General features: G+C 47.6%; 1 protein-coding gene across 1 annotated transcript; it reads left to right on the forward strand.

Annotated features, from left to right (window-relative positions):
• The first annotated feature begins 752 nt into the window (after positions 1–752).
• Positions 753–26312, forward strand: Arhgap30 (Rho GTPase activating protein 30). Its single transcript, XM_051147874.1, has 12 exons — positions 753–1462; positions 11552–11654; positions 14816–14960; positions 16482–16564; positions 16710–16817; positions 18394–18521; positions 18987–19161; positions 19245–19348; positions 19435–19512; positions 21805–22197; positions 24322–24599; positions 24690–26312. The coding sequence occupies exons 1-12, from the start codon at positions 1366–1368 to the stop codon at positions 26310–26312; spliced, it is 3315 nt and encodes a 1104-aa protein (XP_051003831.1). The 5' UTR covers positions 753–1365.
• The last annotated feature ends 233 nt before the right edge of the window (positions 26313–26545 follow it).

Below are 26545 nucleotides of genomic sequence, written 5' to 3' on the forward strand. Positions count from 1 at the left end.
TGGAAGTTCAGGTGAGGAGAGAGGGGTGCTGTGGGTGAGGATGAGAACAGTTCCTTTCCTAGGGGTTTCTTAGTCGTTAATTTGGGGTTCTCCTGGCACTTGGTATGTGTGGTGCCTAGGGTTAGACGTTTGTTTTTTCTTTAGCCTGCCCAAACATATGCAGCCAGAACACTGAGATTTAATATCCAAACCTTGTGTGGCCTGAAATCTGCTGGTCTAAAGGAGAGGCCCTTGTCCCCATTCCTAAACAGCCCAGGGCTTGTGGACCCTGAGGATCTGGGATCCCAGTATGTATATTTAATGTAAATATATGTATATTTGTACATAAAATGATATTCTGTTTTTAAATAAACAGATAAAACCTTTTTTGTCTGATTCCTGTCTTGCCCCTTGAACTGGGTAAGCCACAAGTGCCACATTCTGAGTCTTGGTGTCATCCTTTCTCAGCTCCCAGGCAGGACGACGACCCAGGTACTTGCAGCTAAGAAGAGAGCAAATGGCTTTCAACAGACTTTTTAGCCCTTTCTGAGAGCCCTCAAATAGGGGAGTGTGGACATGACCTCCTTTAGGGGAAGCCAGTGCCTTAGTTTGTGGAGTGTTTCAAATTTGACTGAACTGGAAACTTCCAGCAGCTGTGTGGTGTGGACAGTCTTGTACACTTCTACAAAGAAACTGAAACTCAAAAGTCACCTGACCTGTGTCCTCATTTTCAAATGCATGGCAGCTGAGGTGAAGCAGTGTGGCTTAACCAAGATGACAGCGCCATTAGAGGTATCTTCCATCCTGAATATGTTTTTGCACGGTCCTTTCCTGCCTTGCTCACAAGCAAAGCCTCAGGTCTCTCTGTCCAACCCAAGAAATTTGGTCTCTAGAAATGCCAGCCACCTGCTCACACCCAAGGCACCATTACTCCACCCCGGTGTTCTGACATCACCTCCCTTTCTGGCCAATGGATGAAGTCCCAGCAGCGATGAGGATGTGAATGTCAGCTACCTCCCCCACCCCAGGGCCTGTGGTTGCAAAGATGCTCTAACAGGAAGTGGGTTTGAGGAGCTGCACAGCTTCCTGCCCTCCTAGAGCTGCACAGGGCAAGAAGGGCTAGTGCTCAGCTTGGCCACGAGACACAGCTTCATGCCAGGGTTCTGGTAGCTTCCTCTTCCATATCTACTTCCGTGTGGCCCCCGGGGGGCCCCAAGGGGCAAGCACTGCTGTCCGTTGCCCCAGCCACCCTCCACCTCCAGTTTGGAGCCCTGCCCCGCTGGGGCTGGGCCAAACCCAACTACTGACTGGGATCCCATGGGGCACTGGTAGGTCAAAGGTCTTAGGAGACAGAGGTTGTAGGGCCAGACTCCTGGGGCTCTGGCCATGAAGTCTCGGCAGAAAGGAAAGAAGAAAGGCAGCTCCAAGGAACGGGTATTTGGGTGTGACTTACGCGAGCATCTACTGCACTCGGGCCAGGAAGGTAAGGAGGCCATTTGGAACGTGGACAGCTGGGTGGGTGGACTGCTGTGCTTGTCTTCTCTGGCTTGATTTGGCTTGTTGGGCAAAATCAGCTTTTAGGGGAGGGGCAGTAGCTTCATCACCATCCAGGAGACCAACGCAAAGGCAAGACGGGGGAAATGCGGCTTGGAGAAGGCAGAGAGGTTCACCTCTGTAAGAGAGCGTGGGGATGGGAACTCCAAGGGAATGTGAGGCAGGGAGGGTGAAATTTGGCAAGTCTGGAGAGATGGACAAGCCAGACGAGAGGATGGAGACTGAGAACAGAAGGAGTGAATGGAGGCCGTATGTCAGAAGAGTGGCTGAAGAGATAGCTCACGGAACAAATAAATGAACTCAAGCATCCTGGGGATAGAACTTGGGGAGGGAGGCATCCTAGCTAAAGAAGAGCACCAAGGCACAAGGGCCTGGACCTTCTTCCTGTACCTTTGTTGGGCCACAGGAGGGTGTCGGGGAAGAAGTGACCCCTCCCCCCGAAGACACAGTAGCCTTCGCTCTCCTGGATTCTGTGTAGCCTTCGCTCTCCTGGATTCACTTTGTAGACCAGGCTGACCTTGAACTCACAATGATCCCACCTGTCTCTCCCTCCCGAGTGCTGGGATTAAAGGCGGGCGGGCGCCACCACACCGGGTTGAGTGGCCTTCTTTTAAATTGCTTGCGAAGGAGAAACAGGTTTGTAATAGAAGGTGAGGGGAGAAGCTGCTGGTGTAGGGAACACAGGAAAAGTGACCGGCCCGCCGGCCATCCGCCATGGCTTCAGGCCTGGTTTGAAGCTGGGATTGGAAGCTGCTGTAAGGAGGGGTGCGGGCACCGTCTGGGGCGACCTTGGCTTCTTCTCCAGCTTACTAGGCAGTGGGTTTGAAAGCCAGCAGGCCCAGGGACAACGGCCGGCCGGCTCACCACGCATTCAGAACCACGTCTTAATTCGATCTGAAATTGGTCAGAGCTCTCCTGACTCCACAGCCCAGGTTGTTTTCAGGGCATTGAGCAACTTAACAAAAAAACGCAAAAAACAAAAAAACCGGGCATGATTCTGCCCCCCCCCCTTCCACTCCACCCCACCCCAATCTGTCATTTCCTCTTTGTCCCCTTCTCTGGTTGTGGTGCCTGCAGTGAAGGGTGGTTCCCAGCTCATTTCCTGCTCTTAGCCCCGCCCTCGTGTCTCCGAAACACCTCCTTCCCCTTCTCTCCTCCATCAGAGGGCCCCTGCCTCTACTAGCCTCCATTAAGGGAAAGCCCAGGCCCCAAGAAAATGTTAAACAGCTGAGGTGGACTTTTCTGTGCTGCCTTCTTCTCGTAAGCAGGCCTGGCACCGTTATAATCATTCCACTCCAGACAATGAATCTTTTGGGTTTTTTTTCCTAATTATTACTCTATTTATTTATATATTTTGTGTACATGTTGGGGAGGAGGCACAGTAGTTGTAGTGCAGGTGTGAAGGTCTGAGGACAACTTGAGGGGATCATTTTCTCCTCTCATCACGTGAGTCCCTGGGATCAAGGACAGGTCGTCAGGTTTGGTGGCAACCACCTTTATCCACCGGACCATCTCACAGGTCAGATTTTATTTTTTTTTAATTTTTAATTTTCTGTTGTGTGTGAGTGTGTGGCCACATGTACCACTGTGCATGTGTAAAGAAGATCAGAGGACAATTTTTGGGAGCCAGTTCTGTCTTTCTAGCATGTGGGTCCCAGGGATTGAACTGGGGTCTTTGGGCTTGATAGCATCTCACCAGCATTATAGATGATTTAAATTTCATTTGAGATGTATTTATTTTTATTTTATATATATGAATGTTCTGCCTGCATGTATGGTTTGTGTTCCACGTGTGTGAAGTGCCAATGGACGACAGAAGAGAATGTTAGATTCTCTTTGGAACTGGAGTTACACACAATTGTTGGCTGCCATGTAGGTGTTGGGAACTGAACCCAGGTCCTCTGGAAGAATAGTCAGCTTCTCTCTCTCTCTCTCTCTCTCTCTTTCTCTCTCTCAGCTTTTTGTTTTCCTTTTTCAAGACAGAGCTTCTCTGTGTAGCCTTGACTGTTCTGGACTTGCTTTGTAGACCATGCTGGACTTGAACTTACAGAGTTCCCCCTGTTTCTGCCTCCCTGAGTACTGGGATTACAGGCATGTACCACCATGCCCTGGTCCTGTGAGTTCTCTTAACTATGAGCCATCTAGCCAGCACTAGATAATGCTTTTGGCAGAGAATCATATGGCTTATTTGGAGATGATAGTCTTGTAGCTCTTGGCAAACCCTCAGTTCAGCCTCCTTACCCTGGCTCTGCCCTTTCCTGTGATTCCTGTCACTAATCCTATCGCAAAACATAAAGCCCATAGAGAGCCAGACTCTGCTTCTGTGATACCCAGACCCACTATTCCCAGCAGGTGAAGGGAATTCTCTTTAGAGATCCAGGGATAACGAAGGGTGGTTGGCCCCTGATGGCACGTAAATCCCAGAGTACCTTCTGTCTCTCACCAGAATCTCACCTGAGCTCAAGGCTTGAGAGATGAATCTTGGGTACCAGAGCATCAATGAGAAGCCCTCCTCTTACCCAAAGCATCCTGGTACTGAGAGAGGTGGCATATGTTAGTTAGGGATGAACGAAGCTGGTTGGGGACAGTTTCTCTCATTAGCCAAAGACGCAGCGTGAAATGAAGACCCAGACCGGGACATCATCTGCTTCTGGTGAATTGATACTCCCAGATATATCATGTTGGTTTTCTGCATCCTCACACCCTTGCTCGACCTCAGACCTTTTCCCCAGCCTTTTGGGATCTGAGCCCTACTGTGAACACTTGGATACTTTGCTCAGGTTTCTGATTCACTCTAAGTCCTTCTTCCGTGGCTCCACCCATATCCTTTGAGTCATTTTGACTCCATCACCCCAATCTTGTCTCTGGACTGCATCTCTGACTTTATTCCTCTGATTTATATCTGCACTTCCACCATGTCTCTGGCCCTGCTGTCTCTTGCCTCGTTTCCTTTATGGCTCAGGCTGCTTGAGATCTCCCACCTCTGTACAGACCTACTCCAGAGGTTCAAAGTCAACTGAAAAGAAGAGGACAGGAGCCGAGTAGTGGTGGCGCACGCCTTTAATGCCAGCACTTGGGAGGCAGAGACAAGTGGATCTCTGTGAGTTGGAGGCCAGCCTGGTCTACAAAGCAACTCCAGGACAGCTAAGGCTACACAGAGAAACCCTGTCCCAAAAAACAAAAAAAAAAAAAAAAAAAAAAAAAAAAAAAAAAAAAAGAACAGGACAGGAAAACCTGACTAGGACTGAGCCTACAAGTTTAGATGAGAGCGGGCTGTTGATATTTATTTATTTTGAGATGCAGTCTTGCTATGTGGCTCTGAATGCTGGAGTATACTAACCAGGCCCAGACAGCAGACTATTTATGAATCAGCAGAGTAATGTGGTGGCCAAAAGACTTCATGTAGCATTAGGCACCCAGTAACAGAGTAGCAGCTTCAACAAGGAGGTTGGCCTCATCTCTGCGTTCTGTGAGGAGAGCTAGGAACAGGGATGACTCTGGAAAATGGGTTCTGAAGGCATGAACGGTAATCCACAAGGCCAGGACTGAAGTGAGGTGAGGAAAAATGACAGGGCCCAAAACTTCAGGATGATCACTCATTCTAAGAACATTGTGGAAATGTCCTAGGTCCCTCATTTGAAGGATGGTACATGTTAACACATGTACAGCCCTGAAGATGCAGACTTCACCCTTCATTTTCTTGTCTTACCCAAGTTCTGGTTATGAGCAAAAAGATCTGAAAACCAGGTCCCAGGAAGAAAGCTGAAAACCACTGTTTGGGGGAATTATCCTTCACCCCCACTTTCCTGTCATACCTTGTTCCACAAAAAGCTTGGTTTGATTTCTGAGACCCTACACAACAAACAAAATAAACGGCTGAAGGAACTGGATTGAAGGGAAGTTAAGAGAGTGCCCAGAAATGCATGCTAGAAAGTTCCATGTGGCTGCTAGGGATAGGCCTTGAACTGCCTAGCAGTTAAAGTCATATGAGACTCACAAGGCTTTTAGGGAACAAAAAATTAGGTAGCTTAGAAGAAACACAGCTTCCCTGACAGTGACATATTCAAGAAAAATTTCGGGTGAGTCCCAGGTCCCAATGTCCTTTATCAAATCTCACTGGTGATTCTGATGTAATTTGAATTAATTCACTGTATAATCTAACAAACATTTGAGTGCCTGATGTTTCACCACAGTGAGAGATAGGATTCTCTGATGAGATACTACCTCCCCATTTGTCAGGAGGTGTTAGTTACAACACTTTTAATAAAGTGTAGTAAGTAAGAAGGCACAACATCTGCTGCTCACACCGAGGACCTAGGTTCAGTTCTCAGCATCCTCCTCGGGCACCTGCATGCACATGGTGCACATACAATATGTACAAACATGCACATACAAATTAAAAACATCTTGCCGGTGGCGCACGCCTTTAATCCCAGCACTCGGGAGGCAGAGGCAGGCGGATCACTGTGAGTTCGAGGCCAGCCTGGTCTACAAAGTGAGTCCAGGACAGCCAAAACTATCACAGAGAAACCTTGTCTCGAAAAACCAAAAAAAAAAAAAAAAAAAAAAAAAAAAAAAACCAAAAACCAAAACAAAACAAAAACCCACCAAATTAAACACATCTTTTATTTATTTATTACATATACAGTGTTCTGCCTGCATGTGCACCTGCAGGCCAGGAGAGGGCATCAGGTCCCATTATAGATATGGTTGCTGAGAATTGAACTCAGGACCTTTGGAGGAGCAGTTAGTGCTCTTAACCTCTGAGCCATCTCTCCAGCCTTAAACACATCTTTTAAAAATACCACAATAAGCCGGGCGTGGTGGCGCACACCTTTAGTCCCAGCACTCGGGAGGCAGAAGCAGGCGGATTGCTGTGAGTTCGAGACCAGCCTGGTCTACAAAGTGAGTCCAGGATGGCCAAGGCTACACAGAGAAACCCTGTCTCGAAAAAACCAAAAAATAAAAAAATAAAAAATAAAAAAAATAAAAATACCACAATAAGCCAAAGGGGTGATGGCACATGCCTTTAATCCCAGTGCTCAGGAGGCAGAGGCAAACGAATCTCTGTGAATTAGAAGCCAGCGTAGTTTAGAAAATGAGTCCAGGACAGCCAAGGCTTACGCAGAGAAACCCTATCTCGAAAAACAAACAAAACAAAAAAGCAAAACCATACTATTGAGATGAGCAAAAGATTGTGGGAACTATAGTATAAATATATGCAAAGGGTTCAGAATCAAAAGGGATGTGCTTACTTACTCCTGTCTTACTTGTGTGTATGTGTGTGTACGTGTGTTTGGAGATTTGAGGTTGATCTTTAGGATTTTTCCTCCATCACTCTCTAGCATATTATTTTTGGCAGGTTCTCAGTCAAACCCACAGTTTACTGATGTGGCTAATGTCACCACCTTGACTGCTCTGGGGCAAGCCCCGTCTCTAGCATCCGGGGATGCACTTACAACCCATTTACGTGGAGTCTGGGGCTCTGGACTTCAGTTCTCTTGCTTTCCAGACAATCTCTCTCTCTCTCTCTCTCTCTCTCTCTCTCTCTCTCTCTCTCTCTCTCTCTCTCTCCTCTCTCTGTCTCTGTCTGTCTCTCTCTCTTTTAGTTTTTCAAGACAGGGTTTCTCTCTGTGTAGCCTTGGCTGTCCTGGAATCACCCTGTAGTCTAGGCTGGCCTCAAACTCACAGAGATCCATCTGCCTCTGTCACCCAAGTGCTGAGATTAAATGTGTGCGCCACCACCGCCTGGCTCAGGCAAGCACTCTTAACTGCTTACTCCTTGTTTAGGTTTTGATTTTGGTTTGGTTTTGTGTGTGTGTGTGTGTGTGTGTGTGTGTGTGTGTGTGTGTGTGTTTAGATGGTCTTATTATGCTGTAGGATGGCCCTGAACTCCTGGGCTCAAGCAATTCTCCTGCCTCAGCCTCCCAAGGAGCTAGGACTATAAACATGTGCCACTTTGGCCAGCTAGGAGGTTATGCTTGAGATATGCTTCCAGGAATAGTTTACCAGGCAATTGGAAAGGAAGGTATTTCCAGAGAGGAGAGTACCTTAATTTTGTGTTGCTACAGCAACACACCTCAAATGGAGAAATCATGAAGAGGTTGATTTGGCTCGTGACTACAGTGGCTGAGGGGTTCAGAGAGCATATGTTGGCATCCTGGCAAGGGACCCGCAACTATGTCACAATATGGTGAGGTGGGAAGAAAGCTGTCTACATATAGAAGGGACCAGGAGCATGAAGTGACATTGGTGTGACAATTCGCTCTCTGATCCAGACACACAAGACCCACCCCGCCCAGGAGGAAGCACTGTAAGGCGTGGTGGCACACAGTTATAATCGCAGTCCTTGAAAACCGTAGGAGGGTCTGGAAAAGCTAGTAATAAATGCCATGCCTCAGGGCTAGAGAGATGGCTCGAGGTTAAGAGCACTGTCTTTTTTTCCAAAGGTCCTGAGTTCAATTCCCAGTAACCATATGGTGGCTCACAACCATCTATAATGTGATCTGGTGCCCTCTTCTGGTGTGCAGGTGTACATGCAGGCAGAGGACTTAAAAAAAAAAAGACCATGCCTCAGACAACAAGAATATACACACTTCAAGGGGAAAAAAAGAAAAAAGAAAAAAGCCAAATAAAGCCCACAAAAATCAAGAGACAGTAATAATTCATTCATGAGGAGAGAGCCCCACGACCTAATTCGCATCACTACGTTCCCCTTCTTAACTGTTGTTCCATCCCAACATCACCCACACATTAACTTTTGAGAGAATAAACATAACCAAATTACATCAATGAGGAATGGTACCCAGGCTTGTTTATGGGCTGGCAAAGGGCTCACTCACAGAATCTGTCAGGACCTGGTTTGTGAACGTCTTATTATATCCCAGGCTGAGGAGCTCATATTTTACTCTGTATTCTGTATTCTCATGTTTTAAGATAAGCAATGGGTACTTGGGTAGGGCAGGCTGCGTGCTTTTAACCAATGGTTTAAAGTGCAGCAAGGATGTGAGTTTAGAGTTCTGTGTTGGGTTTCACTCGTAGCTATCTTGGGGTTTCTAGTTGGGATTCAATATTTGTCTTTGAGAGTATCATAGCTGATACTATGTCAAGATGACATGAGACATGTCACAGTATTATCTTTAAAAACATTAGTCTGGTGATGCAGTGGTGGCCCGGGGTCAGGAGAATTAACTTAAAAGATTGGTTTTATGTATTTGGTGTGTACATGTGTGGGCACACATACGCCATGGAGGGCATGTGGAGCTCAAAGGACAACTTGTGGATGTCAGTTCTCTCCTCCTCTGTCTGACCATGCAGTCAGGCCTGGTGCTTTCCAATGTCAAACTGCGTAACTGCATGCTTTCTTACCAGGGAAAGTGCTACCTTCTGCCGGGCTCCATTTTAGTTGGGAAAAGCAGTGTTCATTTCTTCATGATGGGTAGACTGCTAAATACATGCAGTCTTGAGATCAGTCTTTTCCTTTGTCTCCCCTGCCTCACACAATTGCTGGCCCATTTAAAATTTCTGAGGTAACAACTTTTTTCTTTTTCTTTCTTTCTTTGCCCCTGAGACATGGTTTCTCTGTGTTAACAGTCCTGGCTGTCCTGGATTCAGTTTTGAGAACCAGGCTGGCCTTGAATTCATAGAGATCTACCTGCCTCTGCCTCCCTAGTGTTGGGATTAAAGGTGTGTGCTACCATGCCCGGCTAGTAACAACCTATTTCAATGAGAAATTTCAGTTCCAAAGTTTGCAGACCTAGTCTTTCCTTCCAGTAATGAAGGCTGAATGCAGGGCAGGAGAGATGGCTCAGCAGTTAAGAACTGCTACTTAGGCCGGGCGTGGTGGCGCACACCTTTACTCTCAGCACTTGGGAGGCAGAGGCAAGGAGATCGATGTGAGTTCAAGGCCAGCCTGGTCTACAAAGTGAGTCCAGGACAGTCAAGGCTACACACAGAAACCCTGTTTGGAAAAACAAATAAACAAAATGGCTATTGTACTTTTTGCTTTTCAAATTTTTTACTTATTTATTTATTTGGACCACTTTTGAGATTTGACCCTAGCTTTCCATTGTGGGAAAAGGGTCTCTTCTGTTTCTGCTGCACATGCACAGTGTACTCCAGGCTAGCTCGCCCACCAACTTCTGGTGACTCTTTTGTCTCCACTTCCCATCTTACTGTAGGAATGCTGGGATTATAGAGTCAAGCCACTGCATCCATATTTTTTTTTAAAGATTTATTTATTTATTATTATGTATACAGTGCTCTGCCTGCACATACACCTGCAGGCCAGAAGAAGGCACCAGATCACAGTATAGATGGCTGTTAGCCACCATGTGGTTGCTGGGAATTGAACTCAGGAGCTCTGGAGGAGCAGTCAGTGCTCTTAACCTCTGAGCCATCTCTCCAGCCCTGCATCCATATTTTTATATGCGTGACCCACAGAGCCATCTCCCAGTCCTTCTTTTTGTTTTTCACCCATTGCTGACCTTTATTGTTGTCTCCTTGTTGTACACAGAGAGCTTCTGTGAAGGAGAAAAGTCAAATATGAGTGGTTTTGATGATGATGATGATAACTATTATTGGTTTTTCTTTTTTTTTCAAGAGAGGGTTTCTCTGTGTAGCCTTGGCTGTCCTGGATTCTCTTTGTAGACCAGGCTGGCCTCGAACTCATGAAGATATGCCTGCCTCTGCCTCCCGAGTGCTGGGATCAAAGGCGTGTGCCACCACTGCCCGGCTCTATTATTGGTTTTTCAAGGCAGGGTTATTCTACGTAGTCCTGGCTGTCCTAGATCTTGCTTTGTAGACCAGGCTGGCCTGGAACTCAGAGATTCGCCTGTCTCTGCCTCCTGAGTGCTGGGATTAAAGGCGTGCATCATGACACCCAACTTAATTATTTATCTTTAAGCTAACTAATTTTAAGGGTTTTCTTTTTGGTTATCTGAATTTATATATAAGCTGTTAAATATATATGAACTATAACGATAGAATGAAAGGTTATTGTAATAAATGGCTTATTGTTCTACAACCCTAGCCCATCATTTTCAGTGTCAGTCATAAATAATAAGCAGGATATACAACTGAATATATGTCACAACAAGAGAGACTGAGGATGCAATATGGTTTGGCAAAGTGCTTGCCTGGCATGCACAGATGCTGGCCTTGATCCCCAGGATCACATAAACCAAGCATGGGGACACATGCTTATAAGTTCAGCATTCAGGAAAAAGAATTCAGGAATTCAAAGTCATCTTCAACTACAAGGTCAAGGTCATCTCGGGGTGGGTGAGACTCTCAAAAACAAGAAAAAAGAAGGAAAGAAAGAAAGAAAGAAGGAGGGGCTGGAGAGATGGCTCAGTGGTTAAGAGCGCTGCCTGCTCTTCCAGAGGTCCTGAGTTCAATTCCCAACAACCACATGGTGGCTCACAACCATCTATAATGTAATCTGATACCCTCTTCTCCAGATAAAGCACTCATATGCAATAAATAAAATAAATAAATCTTTTTAAAAAAAAAAAAAAGAAAGAAAGAAGGAAAGAAAAAAATGAAAGACAATATGATGGTGAACAGCAGTGTGCAGGAAGATCAGAAGTTCAAGGTCACCCTCAACTGCATAGCACCTTGAAGGTCAGATCCGTGAGACTGTCTCAGAAGCAAACAAACGAGTCAGGCACTGGTGACTCATGCCTGGGGGGCAGAGGCAGGAGGATCTCTGTAAGTTTCAGGTCAGCCTGATCTACAGAGCTTTGAAAAAAAGAGAACTTAGAAGGTTAGTATTGAGTAGTAGCAAGTTCCTCTTCAGTACAGGGCTTTATGCTGAGACTCCAGAACCAAGGGGTAGAAATATTATACAAATATAGGTGGGTCGGGTCTCATCTATAAGAACCTTTCTCGTGAGGGTTTTTCCCCCATAAGTTTGCTCTTCATCGCAGAGAATCCTCTACATGATGCTTCTGTTTCTCAGACCTTTTACGGTCTCCGGCCTCTCAGGTTTTCTTTTCTCCGCCTTCTGTGTCCCCAGTGCCCCAGGTGCTAAGAAGCTGTGCAGAGTTTGTGCAAGAGTATGGAGTGGTGGATGGGATCTACCGCCTCTCAGGGGTGTCCTCTAACATCCAGAAGCTCCGGTGAGTCAGACAGAGCGGACAGACTCTGTGGGCAGGAGGCCAGAGAGCCATGGTAAAAAGCAACCAGGGGAGAGATGGAGGATGGGGTGAAGGGAAGAGGAAGAAGGAAGCACAAAGGTTAGGTACTATTCCATGGAGAGGCTCCAAAGTCTGGTCAGGCAAAGTGGGGACCTCAAGCTCACTCCCCAAAACACACACTCTCCATTCCCACATACACATAGTCTGCTTTTAATACACACACACACGTACACACAGACACATACACACAAGCACAGACGCATAATATGCATACTGTAAAATTCACCATTGAAGAGGTTTGAGTCAGTCGTTTTTAGTGTATTTACAACACTGCAACCGTCATCACGGCACATCTAGAACATGTCACCATCCTCCAAGGAAACCCTACACTTCCCCTTCACCTAATCCCAAACTGACTGTCTGTATGGCTCTGTCTGTTCTGGACATCCCATATAAACCAACGATACAATACGTGTTTTGTAAGTCTGGCTCTTCACTCTTTCAAGGTTCAAGCATGCTGTAGCATGTGCTCATATTTTACTGCTTTCTGTACATGAATACAATTCTCTGGCTACCTAACTTTTTTTTTTTTTTTTAAACTCCACTCATCAGTTGCTGGCTGTTCAGGTTGTTTCCCTCTTTTGGATAATTCAACTAATTCTGCTACAAATATGTGCAAGTCTTTTTATGAACATGTCTTCAGTTATTGTGAGTGTGTACCTGAGTGGGATTACTGGTCCATATGGTGACTTCATGTTGAACTTTTAACAGTAACTACCAAACCGTTTGCTGTAACAGCTGCATCGTGTTACCTCTCCCTGCAGCAATGCATGAAGGTCCCCATTTCTCCACAGCCCTGCCAGCTTTTGTTACTGTCTCTTTGTGACTGTAGTCATCCTATTGGCTGTGTACTGATATGTCATTGGGATTGATACAGTTTCCCAGTTGCAGATGAAGTTGAATAACTTTCACGTATTTTTCTTTTGAGAAATCTGAGATTTAGATCTTATGCTTGTGTTTAAAAAAATGTTTTTTTTAATCGTTGAGTTGTGATGAGATTATTTATGTGTTCTGAACACTATATTTTAATCAGATATGTGACGAGCAGGGTTTGCTCTTCCCATCTGTGGGCTATGGGTTGTTCTCCTCCTCTTCTTCCTCTTCCTCCTCCTCCTCCTCTTCTTCTTCTTTGTGGTAGTGGGGATTTTTGAAGCCAGGGTTCATTTTATTGATAGTGTCCTTTGACTCATAAACATCCCTTTTCTTTTCTTCTTTTGTGTGTGGTACATGTACATGTGTGTTTGTGTAGTTATGTGCATTTGTGTGGAAGCCAGAGGTCAGTGTTGCTTGTCTTCACTATAGTTTTTAAATGAATTTAAAAGATTTTTTATGTGTATAAGTGTTGTGCCTGCTTGTATGTCTGCACCATGTATTCACCACCCGGTGCCCACAGAGGCCAGATGAGGCCCAGAACTGGAGTCACAAATGGCTGTAAGGTAGCGTATGGGAGCTGGGGATGGAACCTGGGTCCTCTGGAAGAGCAGCCAGTGCTCTTAACCACTGAGCACCCATCTCTCCAGACCCCTCTACCTTATTGTTATTACTGTGATTGTTTGAAGACAGGTATTTTTTTGTGTGTGGGTGGGGTGGGGGGGTTGAGACAGGATTTCTCTGTGTAACAGTCCTGGATGTCCTGTCCTTTGTAGACCAAGCTGGCCTTGAAGGCACAGAGATCCATGTGCCCCTGCCTCCCAAGTGCTGGGAATAAAAGTGTGGACCACCACGCAGGGAGAGACTGTGTATCTTGCTGAACTTGAAGCTTGAAGATTTGGCTAGACAGACTGGCCATGGGGCTCCTGGGATCCCCCAACATATGCTTCTCCAGTGCTGAGCCCGGGCCTCTGCTCTTGTGCCTGGGTTTTTATGTGGGTGCTGGGGATCTGAACTCAGATCTTTATGCTTGTGTGGCAAGCACTTTATTGATTGATGTATCTCCCTAGTCTCTTCTCTTACCCCCTCTTTTCTTTTTCTTCAGTCTTCAGGGTTTCTCTGTGTAGCCTTGGCTGTCCTAGAACTTGCTTTGTAGACTAGGCTGGCCTCAAACTCACAGAGATCTGTCTGCCTCTACCTCCCAAGTGCTGGGATTAAGGGCATGTGCTACCACCTGGCTTTTTCTTCAGTGTTACACTGTAACTCAGAGCTAGAACTCATTATATAGCATAGGCTAATTTCAGGAGAATTTGCATTCTCAGTTTATCTATTTTTTTTTTCTTTTGGTTGTTGGTACATTGGGTGCCATATATGAGCAACTGCTAGCTAATCTAATCAAGACCATGAAGACTTAACATGTTTGTTTTAAGCATTACACCCAGGCTAGGCATCCTGGCACACACTTTGAATGCCAGCATTCAGGAGGCAGAAGCAGATGGATCTCTGTGAGTCAGAGATCAGCCTGGTTTATATATTGAGTTCCAGGCCACTCAGTTATACAGTGAGGCCCTATCTCAAAAAACAAAACAAAACAAAAAGAAAAAAAAAAAAAAGGAAAGAAAGAAAGAGAGGAAAAAGAAAAGACACATAGGGGCTGGAGAGATGGCTCAGCAGTTCTTCCAGAGGTCATGAGTTCAATTCCCAGCAACCACATGGTGGCTCACAACCATCTATAATGTGATCTGATGCCCTCCTCTGGCCTGCAGATGTACATGCAGGCAGAGCTCTGTATACATGATAGTAAATAATACTTAAAAAAAAAAAAAAAAAAAAAAGAAAAGACACATTGAAGTTCATTCTCCATGTCTGCTGCTAATCATGTCCACGTCGTTGCTAGTCATGTATCGTTGGTTGGTCATGCACAGATCCAGGCACCTACCTCTACACCCCGTATCTTTCTATTCCCACCTACATATCCATATATACAATTGCTAGTATTTGCTGACATATGTCGGAAATATATGTGAACATGCCAGTCAATATATATGCAATGTATATGTCCACGTGCATTTATGTACATTCCAACATCCTCCTTCCAAGTCTCACAGGTGTTGAGCCATGACCCTGGCCACAACTGACCTCCATGGCTCCTACCTCTCCCTTGAGATCCTCTGTTTACCTTGACCATGCCTGACCACTCTGCACCTCCCCAGGCAGGAGTTTGAGGCAGAGCGGAAGCCAGACCTTCGCCGGGACGTTTACCTCCAGGACATTCACTGCGTCTCCTCCTTGTGCAAGGCCTACTTCAGAGAACTACCCGATCCCCTCCTCACTTACCGGCTCTATGACAAATTTGCTGTGAGTTGAGGGGCAAGAAGGGTGGAAGACAGGGCCCAAGGGCAACTACTTCTGTTCTGACAATCCCAGGTGTGTCCTGTGCCAGCCACAGCCTGAGTGATCATGAGTGACAATAAACGGCTGGGGAAAAGATTCCTCTCCCCCAAATCTTCTAGTCCCTGTAACCTCTGCCAAACCCTGGCCACTTTGTCTTCATTTTTCTCCCTACAGTGTATTTCCCCTAGGCCCCACAGACCGCACACAGGGCAGGAGTGAGATTTGGGAGGTAAAGGGCAGGTTGTCAGAACCCAGAGGCCTGGAAAGCACCTACACCAGGGTTCCCCTGCACTCAGAGAACAAGAGTGTTGTTTACATAGCAAAAACATTTTCAGGGATGTCCCTCCATCAACTGTAATCGTGTGTTAAACAGCATTGGAGGGAAAGATTTATGACAAAAATGGTTCCCTGATTTGAGTAATACTTTTTTTTTCTTTTTTGGTTTTTTGAGACAGGGTTTCTCTGTGTAGCCTTGGCTGTCCTGGAACTCGCTTTGTAGACCAGGCTGGCCTCAAACTCACAGAGGTCCGCCTGCCTCTGCCTCCTCAAGTGCTGGGGTGAAGGGCACATGCCACCATGCCTGGCTGACTAATATTTTTAAAATAAAGTTCTAGCTACTAGGGAGGGTGAGGCAGCAGGATTGCTGGAGCATACAGAGTTTGAGCCCAAGACTCAGCAACTAGAGCAAAGTCTTATCTACTTGTAGAAAGAGCTTGCATTTTGTTGAGTGCAAAACACTGAAAGCCCGAATAGCAACAGCATCCTGCTTGGTCCATCCAGACTAGCCTAGGAGGGTCCCCTTTTAAAGGATACCTTTAAACAACTCTGCAGTCTAGTTCCAGAGCTGTGCCAAAGTGGACACTGAGGCAGGGGAATGACAGGGAGCGGCTCAAGGTCACAAGACACACTATTACGTGTATATATAAGATTCAGCAGCCAGTCATTTGTGGGTCTGAAGGATTTTTTTTTGTTTTTGTTGTTTGTTTTTGTCTGTTTGTTTGGTTAGTTGGTTTTGGTTTTTGGAGACAGGGTGTCCCTGTGTAGTCTTAGCTGTCCTGGACTTGCTCCAGTCTGGCCTTGAACCCACAGCATTTCACCTGCCTCTGCTTCCCTGAGTGCTGGGATTATATATGTATGCCACCTCGCCTGGCTCTGAGGTATTTTTACTTCACTAGTTTGTGGTGCCTTGAAGATCTAGGTGGGACTGTTGTGGGATATAACACAGATAATCCCTAAATTTTTAAATTTGGAGCTCTGAGGAGCAATGGGGCACCCTTTAGTCAATGCTTTCTCCTCCTCCTCCTCCTGGTTTTTCAAGACAGGGTTTATCTGTGTAGTCTTGGCTGTCCTGGATTCTCTTTGTAGACCAGGCTGGCTTTGAACTCACAGCGATTCACCTGCCTCTGCCTCCCGAGTGCTGGGACTAAAGGTGTGGGCCACCACGCTGGGCCAGTGCTTTCTTCTTATACCCTTATTCCCCATTAGGAGGCAGTGGCAGTGCAGCTGGAGCCAGAACGCTTGATCAAGATCCTGGATGTGCTTCAAGAGCTCCCGATCCAAAACTACAGGTGTGTGGGGGTCTGCCCTCTGTACACAGACACCCCCTTGGCCCACCTATGGCCCAAGCTGTGCTTGTTCCTCTCAGCTTCCACGTCTCAGCCCCAAACCCTGCTCAGGCTGTGTTTTAAGCGAGCCCTTTCTTGCTTTTTACAGGACCCTGGAGTTCCTTATGCGGCACCTGGTCCACATGGCCTCATTCAGTGCGCAAACCAACATGCATGCCCGCAATTTGGCAATTGTGTGGGCCCCCAACCTGCTGAGGTGGGTGCGTGTGTGGCTTCTGGGAAGGCTTATCTTGTTATAGCAAGATACATACAGATGGATGTGGTTGTGTGGGTACACTGGAGAAGGGATTGGGGGGTCTCATAAACCCAGCAAGACATGGAAGTTCAGCAGTGGCCAAGTAGTATAAAGTCCTCCTGCTTGGGCCTTCTCTGAGGAGAAGTGAATTTTTTTTTTTTTTTTTTTTTTTTTTTTTTTTGAGACAGGATTTCTCTGTATAGCCTTGGCTGTCCTGGACTCACTTTGTAGACCAAGTCCAAGTTGGCCTCACAGAGATCCACCTACCTCTGCTTCCCCGAGTGCTGAGATTACAGCTGTGAGCCACCCTGCCCTGCTCAAATGAAGTTCCCTCTCTCTCTTTCTCTCTTTTTCAGTTTTTAAAAACGTACACTGGTGGTTTTGCCTGTATGTATGTTTGTGTGAGGGTGTCAGATGTCTTGGAACAGGAGTTACAGTTATAATCTTGCCATGTGGTTTCTGGGAATTGAACCTGGGTTCTCTGGAAGAGTAGTCAGTACTCCTAACTGCCGAGCCATCTCTCCAGCCCCAAATAAAGTTTTTAAGAGCAAGGACTCTGCTTCTTTACACTATGTTGTGGGGTTCAGGGACTAGAACATTGGTCTTTGCCAAACATTTGTTGGGTAAACATCCATACAATCTATTCAAGAACTGGCCTAGATATCACTCACTGTGGCACAAAAATTATTATTAACAATTCTCATAGCCTGCCTTTTGTGCTACAGTGCAAGGACTATGAAAGGAAAATAGAGGTTATTTGAGGGTGTCTAAGATGCTTTCCTGTGAGAAGTGGCATTTGATCTTGAATCATGCATGTGGTTTAAGAAGTAGAAATGGCCGCGTGTGGTGGCGCACGCCTTTAATCCCAGCATTTGGGAGGCAGAGGCAGGTGGATCGCTGTGAGTTCGAGGCCAGCCTGGTCTACAAAGTGAGTCCAGGATGGCCAAGGCTACACAGAGAAACCTTGTCTCGAAAAACCAAAAAAAAAAAAAAAAAAAAAAAAAAGAAGTAGAAATGAGTTGGGTGGTGGCTCACGCCTTTAATCCCAGGCACTTGGGATGCAGAGGCAGGCGGATCTCTGTGCGTTTGAGGCCAGCCTGGTCTAGGATAGCCAAGGCTACACAGAGAAACTCTGTCTTGAAAAAAGCAAAACAAAACAAAAATAACAAAATGAAAAAAAAAAAAAAAGAGGAAAGAATAAATGGAGGTAAGGACAAGGCACGGAGAGTAGAGGGTATTTCAGAGCCTGGGCATTTTACAACAGGACTTTCACAGTAGCACTCAGGAGACAGAAGCAGGTGGATCTTTGTGAGTTCCAGGTCAGCTTGGTGTACACAGAAAGTTCTGGACCAGCCACGGTAATATTGAGACCTCTCTGTCGTGTGTGTGTGTGTGTGTGTGTGTGTGTGTGTGTGTGTGCATTTGTGTGTGTGAATGCATATGTATATATGTGTGTACACACACACACACTTCATAAAGCATTTAGGTAGGAAGCTGTTTTGAGGCTTGGGGAGGAACTAACACCACATCCTTGCAGGTCTAAGGACATCGAGGCCTCCGGCTTCAATGGGACAGCAGCGTTCATGGAGGTGCGAGTGCAGTCCATTGTTGTAGAGTTCATCCTCACCCACGTGGACCAGCTCTTTGGGGGTGACTCCCTCTCTGGTTAGCATCCTTTCTCCCTGTGACATATCAGCAGTCTCTGCCAGCGGAGTCACGCTACAGAGCGCTTTGGTTGTTGTGTGGTCTTTTGATGAAGATCGAGAGGCTCAAGAGTCACTTAGTTCCGTTTTTGTGGGTGGGAAGACTGTGTCTCTCGTAGGGAGAGGTAGGTGATGGTCACATACAGAGAAGACAACTGGGGCTTGAGTGGGCGCCTTTTACTGCCATTCTAGCATACAAGCGGCCTCTGCATCATCACCTTGGGTGCCAAGGCTAATGTCTTGGGGTCTCCTAGCACCCTTTGTTCATGAGAACAGCCTCTGGTATGGATATAGAGGGTCTATCTCCAAGAGCCTCTGTATATATCCTTAGCTTGGTAGTTGGGAGGGAGGGGCAGGCGTGGACCGGGGACTTGAGGTTCCTTTCTTGGCTCTGTTTTTGGCTGGCCAATTCTTTTTGTTCTCCTAGCTGGGGCAGATCTGGAGAGTGGATGGAAAGCACTTCCGGGAGCTCGGGCATCAGGCAGCTCTGAAGACCTCATGCCCAGGTCTCTTCCCTACCACCTGCCTAGCATCCTGCAGGCTGGGGATGGGCCTCCGCAGATCCGCCCCTACCACACTATTATTGAGCTTGCAGAACACAAGTAAGTAAGGTCTCCTTCCTGGGATGTCTTCCTTTGCACTGATCACCAGGCTCCACTCCTAACCGTGTCTTCACTCTCTGCAGGAGAAAGGGCTCTTTGAAGGTCAGGAAATGGCGATCTATCTTCAATTTGGGTCGCTCAGGACATGAGACGAAGCGTAAACTTCCACTGAGGGTTGAGGATAGTGGTGAGTCTGGGATGATGAGGGGCTAGGACCCTGCTGAGGAGGAAATGCAAGGTCCTGGTGCTATGTACATCCATATGTATTTTCAGAAGAAAAATCCAACAAGGGTATGCTGCGGCCTGCTAAGAGCATGGATTCGCTGAGTGCTGTAGCTGGGGCCAATGACGGTGAGTCTATTTTAGTGTTAGTGGCTGTGTGTGTGTGTGTGTGTGTGTGTGTGTGTATACTGTGACAATAACAGCAAAAGCCTGCATATCTATAAATGTGGCCTGTTGGCTCTGTTTCTTAATAATTAAACTTTATTATACAACCCAACTAGCTTACACAAGAAGGAAAAAAGGTTAAAGGGACAAAAAAGTGAACCTTCCAGGCTCTGTTCCACGGGATGGGTCCGTAGGTGTTTCTCTGGCCCGCATGCTCCACACACGCTCAAGCCAGGGCTGAACCTGTTGTTCTCTCCTCCTCACCTGCCTGAGTCACATGGGAAGGGCGGTCTCCTTCTCCCATTGAGGGTCCATTAGAAAAACAATAGCCTAGTTGGGGTTCCCAGGTCTGCTTTCTGAATTCCAGGCCCAGGATGGCTCCACTCAGTCTGTCACAAGGTATTCATGGGGTGCCCCAAGGGTAAATCCCACCAAGACTGCTTCCACCTGTGACAAAGCTTAATCTTTCCCACACATAAAAATCAGTTCCTATATATACACGTTTCAGAGCCTGACGCCAAGCTTTTACAGTGAGAAACCTGTTGTCTAATCTATGAGTGTGTTCATGAGTATTTGTATGAGAGGGAGACTGTGGGTATGTGTGTAGGAAGGTGTAAACACGTGCACATATGTGTGGTAGGGCTGGCTAGTGATGCAGCTACAGAGATGGAAGAAGATCCATCAGGTTTGTGTGACCTTTGACCTGCTGAACTGTAGGCTCAATTTTCTTAACAACTATATTTTATTATGAACGTATTAAACAAGCTTACCTCCCTTACAACTCGCCTAACCCAAACAATAGGAAAAGGAGATTAAAGAACACAATAATGAGCTGGGTGTGGTGGCTCACGCCTTTAATCCCAGCACTCAGGAGGCAGAGGCAGGCAGATTGCTGTGAGTTCGAGGCCAGCCTGGTCTACAAAGTGAGTCCAGGACAGCCAAGGCTACACAGAGAAACTCTGTCTCAAAAAACCAAAAAAACAAACCAAAACAAAAAAACCCAAAACCAAACCAAACCAAAACACACACACACACACACAAAAAGACAAATAACAAACAAAAAAGAACACAATAATGAAACCTTAGTTCCGAGGACCGATTCTCCTGGCGTAGTCAGCAGGACCTCAGCAAACCAGCAATCCCACCAAAGTTGCTGCTGGAACCTGAAGCCTCAGCTGGAGTCCAAAGCCTTGAAGTCTTCCCTGGAGCAGTTCTCTCTAGGAGCTTCTCTTCCAGTGTTGACAAACAACCAAAATAACCTCAAGTCCTCTCTCTCAAGCCTCTTGTTTTGGACTTACGTATCTCCTCTCAGAGTCTCTACTAGGATGTTTTCATCAGGCAACATCCAAGCTCCCCCACGAAACAGCTTGACTTCCAAGGAGATAAACATCCTGCTCTCTCACTAGTCTGTTCCCCATCCCACACTCGGGATCAACACAAAAACATCTTTATCTCTCCTACACTGAACGAGTTGATAACTTGCAGTAGTGGCCAAAGGAAGCTGCTTCTGGTACCTTCCAATCACCCTGCTCCTAGAATCTAAGAAAACAGAGCAGCTGAGGTCTTACACGAGCTCTGAAGGGCCTTTGGAGCTGAGGCTACAGACTACCTGACCTTTTCCGTATCTATCTTCTGTTGGACCCTCACGCCCAACTTGGGAAGGGGGTCGCCGTGAGAGACCACACGAGGCACAACGCACTGATGCAAAAGCAAAGGTTTATTGCTGCCGCGCCAGGGTCCCTCACACTCGAGAGGCTAAGGACCCCCAGTGACTGTTACAGGCTAGTTTTAAGGGCTAAAACCACAAAGCAGGTGGGGTTGCTTATCAAGTTAGAGCATATGGATATTAGGACATCTGGTGTTGGGAGACCTCTTGTGGGGACTTGGGTGTGGGTCCCTAGGGCGGTTACTGGAAACCGTATGGGACCTCTGATATTTGGGAGCTGGCATATAGCTATTCTGGGAACTAGGGTGTAACTCCAGAGGCTAGCAGTAACCAGAACTGGGAGAAGCCTCTGGGTAGGCAGGGCAAACCAACGTCTTACATTTTATTTATTTTGTTTGTTTTTGTTTTTTCGAGACAGGGTTTCTCTGTGTAGCCTTGGCCATCATGGACTCACTTTGTAGACCAGGCTGGCCTCGAACTCACAGCGATCCGCCTGCCTCTGCCTCCCGAGTGCTGGGATTAAAGGCGTGCGCCACCACGCCCGGCTTACGTCTTACATTTTATAATTTTACAATTTCTCACTTCCACAGAGCCAGAGGGGCCCAGCAGTCTTCAGCCAAGCTCGCTAATGCCTGAGAGCTTGGAGAATAATTCTACAGACGCAGCAGAAGGTGAACAGGAGCCTGAGGCAGAGGCGCTGGGCAGTACGAATTCTGAGCCAGGAACTCCACGAATCGGACAGTCAGCTTTGCGGGCTTCTGGTAGCAGTCGTGCCGAACGCTGTGCTGGGGTCCACATCTCAGACCCTTACAATGTCAACCTCCCGCTCCACATAACCTCCATCCTCAGTGTACCCCCAAACATCATCTCTAACGTCTCCCTGGTCAGGCTTACCCGTGGCCTTGAGTGTCCCGCCCTACAGCCCCGGTCGAGCCCTGCCTCAGGTCCTGGCCCAGGCCCAGGCCTTGGCCCTGGCCCCCCAGGTGAGAACTTGAAGACCACATAAGGCTGGTAAGGGATCTGAGAACTTTAGGTTGAGGTTCTGATGCTGAGGATGTGGCCTTGGAAGGTCAGAGGCCTCAGCCCTTAGGCTTTGTGTTGTTTTAGATTTGGGGTTTGGGAGTGCATAATATTATCAGGTTGTACAAAGTTCATTGAGAGGGGAAATCTCAGCCGGGCGTGGTGGCGCACGCCTTTAATCCCAGCGCTCCGGAGGCAGAGGCAGGAGGATTGCTGTGAGTTTGAGGCCAGCCTTGGTCTACAGAGTGAGTTCCAGGACAGCCAAGGGCATACAGAGAAACCCTGTCAAAAACAAAACAAAATAAAACCACTGCAACGTTAATACTAAGATCTAACAAACACGTATCAACATGTAGCGAGGGCTACTTAGGCACTTTGCAGGCATTGGCTCATTGAGTTTTTCATAATATGAAGAGAGACGCATTGCTATTCTTTTTTGTTTTGTTTTGTTTTTGTTTTTGTTTTTCAAGACAGAGTTTCTATGTGTAGCCTTTGGCTGTCCTGGACTTGCGTTGTAGACCAGGCTGGCCTCGAACTTACAGTGATCCACCTGCCTCTGCCTCCCGAGTGCTGGCACTAAAGGCGTGCGCCACCACGCCCGGCTCTGCATTGCTATTCTTACATCACAGCAGCAGAGCTCGAGAGTTCTCTTCAACAGTTTACTGCTGACGTAGGTAGGAAGCAGCAGGGCTAGGGTCTGATCCATGCTCAGATTCCTACTCCCAAAGTGTCGCTGAAGAGAAGTCCTGAGGTTGTGGGACAGAGGTAAGCAGGACAATTAAGTAGACCGAAGCTTAGATTTTGTCCGTACCACATAGTGACCCTGAACAAATTTGATTTGAGCTTCAGTTTTTATTACATGCAAAGCAAAGATAAGGAGCCGAGGAGGCAGCTGAGTTGGTAGAGCGCTTGCCTAGCGCGCACAGGGCCCTGGGTTTGATCCCCAGCAGAGCATATACCTGATATGGAGGCTTGTGTCTGTGACCCAACACTTAGGAGGTGGGGAGAGGAGGGATGGAAGCTGGAGGTCATTCCACAGCTCCGTAGCCTGAGATCAGCCTGGGATACAGGAGAGTTGTCTCAGCAAAGCATGTGGTATAAGGTCCTCCATATTAGTTCTTTCCTTTTTGAGTGTATTGTGTGTAGGGGAGTTGCATGTACACGCATGCACATGAACTTAGGGACCAGAGGACAACTTTAGGTGTTCTTCTTCTGATATTGTCCACGCTTTTTTTTTTCTCCTATGACCTAGTATTTCACTGGCGTAGAACTTGCCAGGCTAGGGTAGTTAGCCAACTAGCTCCGTGGACAGACCCACCTGCCCCCTTCTCCCAGCACTGTTGTATCCTGGGTTATTTTACACTAATTCTGGGGAATCAAACTCCTGTCCTGTTCTGATATTTGCATACAATCTCTTAATGAACAGAACCATCTTTCCAGTCCCTCTCCATAATATTTTATTCGGCAGGGAAAATAGAAAAAAAATCATTATAAAAATATAAAAAATGCTTAGAGCTGGTCATGGTGATGCATGCTTTTGGGGCAGGGTGGGGTGGTGGTGGTGGTGGTGGTGGTGGTTTTTTTTGTTTTTTGAGACAGAGTTTTTCTTATAGTCCTGGCTGTCCTGGATTCGCTCTAAGGACCAACTGGCCTTGAACTCAGATTGCCTGCCTCTGCCTCCTTGAGTGCTGGGAATTAAAGGTGTGCATCACCAGCCCAGGCATGCTGGTGCATGCCTTTAATCCTAACACTCAGGAGGCAGAGATAGACTCACTGTGAGTTCGAGGCCAACCTGGTCTACAAAGTGAGTCCACGACAGCCAAGCCTACACAGAGAAACCCTGTCTGGGGGCGGCGGGTGGGGGGAGAAAGGAAGACACAAACAACCCACAATGCTTGACACTTGGGTGAGAATTAGTAAAGAGAGGTATAAGTAGTTGAGCGTTCTGGTCTGAGAGGACTATAACACTACGTATTATACGCCAGGAGTGTTGGGCCCCTAAGCATGTCAGTGTAAGGAGTACCATATTGGAGAGGGTTGGGGCTGACCTTGACTTTTGATTCCTGGAGCTGTCTTTCCCTCAGCAGATGAGAAGTCGGAGGCGAGATCAGTCCCGGGTCCCCTGATTGACTCAAGCCCAGCAGACATGACTCCTGCCCTGGAGGACACCTTGTCCCAGGAGGTGCAGGATTCCTTCTCCTTCCTCGAGGACTTGAGCAGCTCAGAGCCTGAGTGGGTAGGGGTGGAGGACAGGGACGGGGCCCAGGCAGGAGCCACAGGAGCAGCAGGAGCAGCAGCTTTCTCCCTTGGGGAGGACGACCCTGGGATGGGCTACCTGGAGGAGCTCCTGGGAGTTGGGCCTCAGGTAAGGAGGAGACATGCTGGGATGCGGGGATGCGTAGCCCAGAGAGTGGATAGGGCTACCTGCTTCTTAGACACAATGCTATGCCTACAGGTGGAGGAGTTCTCTGTGGAGCCACCCCTGGATGACCTGTCTCTGGATGATGCACAGTACGTCCTGGCTCCTAACTGCTGTTCCCTTGATTCTGCTGGTCCCGCACCTGAAGTGGAAGAGGAAAGTGGGGAAGATGTCTTCTTGAGTGCTTATGATGATTTGAGTCCAATTCTGGGGCCTAAACCCACGAACTGGGAAGGTGTAGGGAGCCTGGAGGAAGAGGAAGCAAGGTGTGGGAAACCACCTCCAACACAGGCTGAAGAAGAACCGGCATGCTGGGAAACTGGACAGGAAAAGGAAACGGAGCCCGGAAGCACATCAGATAACAGGGAAGAAGCAGAGGCAACGCCAGGGACTGAGATTGAGGCTGGAAAGGCTGATGAGGGAGGAGGGGAGGCTGAAAGAAGCCAAAAGGTTGTGGGTTGTTTTGAAGAAAGGAGTAGTGAAAAGGTGGAGGCCAAGGAAGAAAATTCCAAAGGTCAAGAGGTTGAAAGTACGGAGGAGGCTCAGGATATGGAGAAACTGCGAGGAGAACAGGCTAAAGACGAGAAAGAAAGAGAGAGTGGGGAAAAAGAAGAGGCTGAGAAAGGAGGGGCCACCCCAGTAGAATCTGAAATGGATCCAGAGCATGTGGTCCAAGAATACCTGCTTCCTGGGGAGAGCTGGGAAGGTGTGCACAAGCAAGAGGCTGAGAAAGGCAGAAAGGATGAGATCAAAGACCAGGGCGGGAGTAGTGACCCTGAGTCAAGAGGAGACCAAGGACATGGTGAAGATAGTGGAAGTCAAGAGGATGATGATGGTGATGGGAAAGAAGAGCAAGTCAGCAAGGAACAAAGACGTGTAGACGTAGACACCAAAGGCAAGAGAGCTGTTGGTGACCACTTATTAGAGGGGGCCCTCTCTGAAGGGCCAGGGGTCGAGGTTCTGGAGGTTGACAGTTCAGAAGTCAACGACCAGACTTCTGAGGTGGAACCAGCGCCCCCACAGCCATCGGAACCAGAGGGGATGGAGGCTGAGGGACAGCTCAGTCTCGAGGCATGTGACCTGTATTCTTGTCCCTGTGGTTCAGCGGGTGGTGTGGGCATGCGTCTGGCTTCCACCGTTGTTCAGGTCCGACAGGCCCGCTCTGTTCCCGTAGTGCCCCCCAAACCACAGTTTGCCAAGATGCCCAGTGCAATGTGTAGCAAGATCCACATAGCACCTGCAAGCCCATGTCCGAGGCCTGGTAGGCTTGATGGGACTCCTGGAGAGAGGGCTTGGGCTTCTCGCGCTTCCTGGAGGAATGGCGGAAGTCTTTCCTTCGATGCTGCTGTGGCCCTGGCCCGTGAACGCCAGAGGACTGAGGCTGGGGCGGTCCGGCGGACCCAGACCTGTACCGGAAGTGGGGACTATAGCCTCAACTCCAGAACCTCTCCTTGTAGCACGATTCCTCCCCATTCTTCCCGACCCCTGAGTTGTCTGGAACTCCCCTCGCCAGAAGGCACAGAAGGGTCTGAGCCCAGGAGCCGGCTTAGTCTGCCCCCAAGAGAGGTTCAACCCGCCGCTGCAGCTCTTGTGGCCCCTCAGCGCCAGACATACGCATTTGAAACACAGACTAATCGTGGGAAAGACAAAGGACTGTGATTAGGGTTAGGACCAAGAAATTACCATCAATCTGTGGAGTCCCTGCCTAGCTGTCCTTGGCGTCTCAGCAGCTGAAGAGTCTTAACTCCATAGGCGTAACTCCAGCTACTGCTTGTGACCGTGTGACCATGGGAGGCACTGCCTTAATGGGTTTACTTGAGTTTGTTATCATAAAGCACTTATCTCTCAGCAGAGTCTTAAGAAATAGAGAAAGGTTTGTTCCCGTGAAGTTC

This window comes from Acomys russatus, chromosome 6, assembly GCF_903995435.1.
Source record: "Acomys russatus chromosome 6, mAcoRus1.1, whole genome shotgun sequence".
Classification (NCBI taxonomy): Eukaryota; Metazoa; Chordata; class Mammalia; order Rodentia; family Muridae; genus Acomys; species Acomys russatus.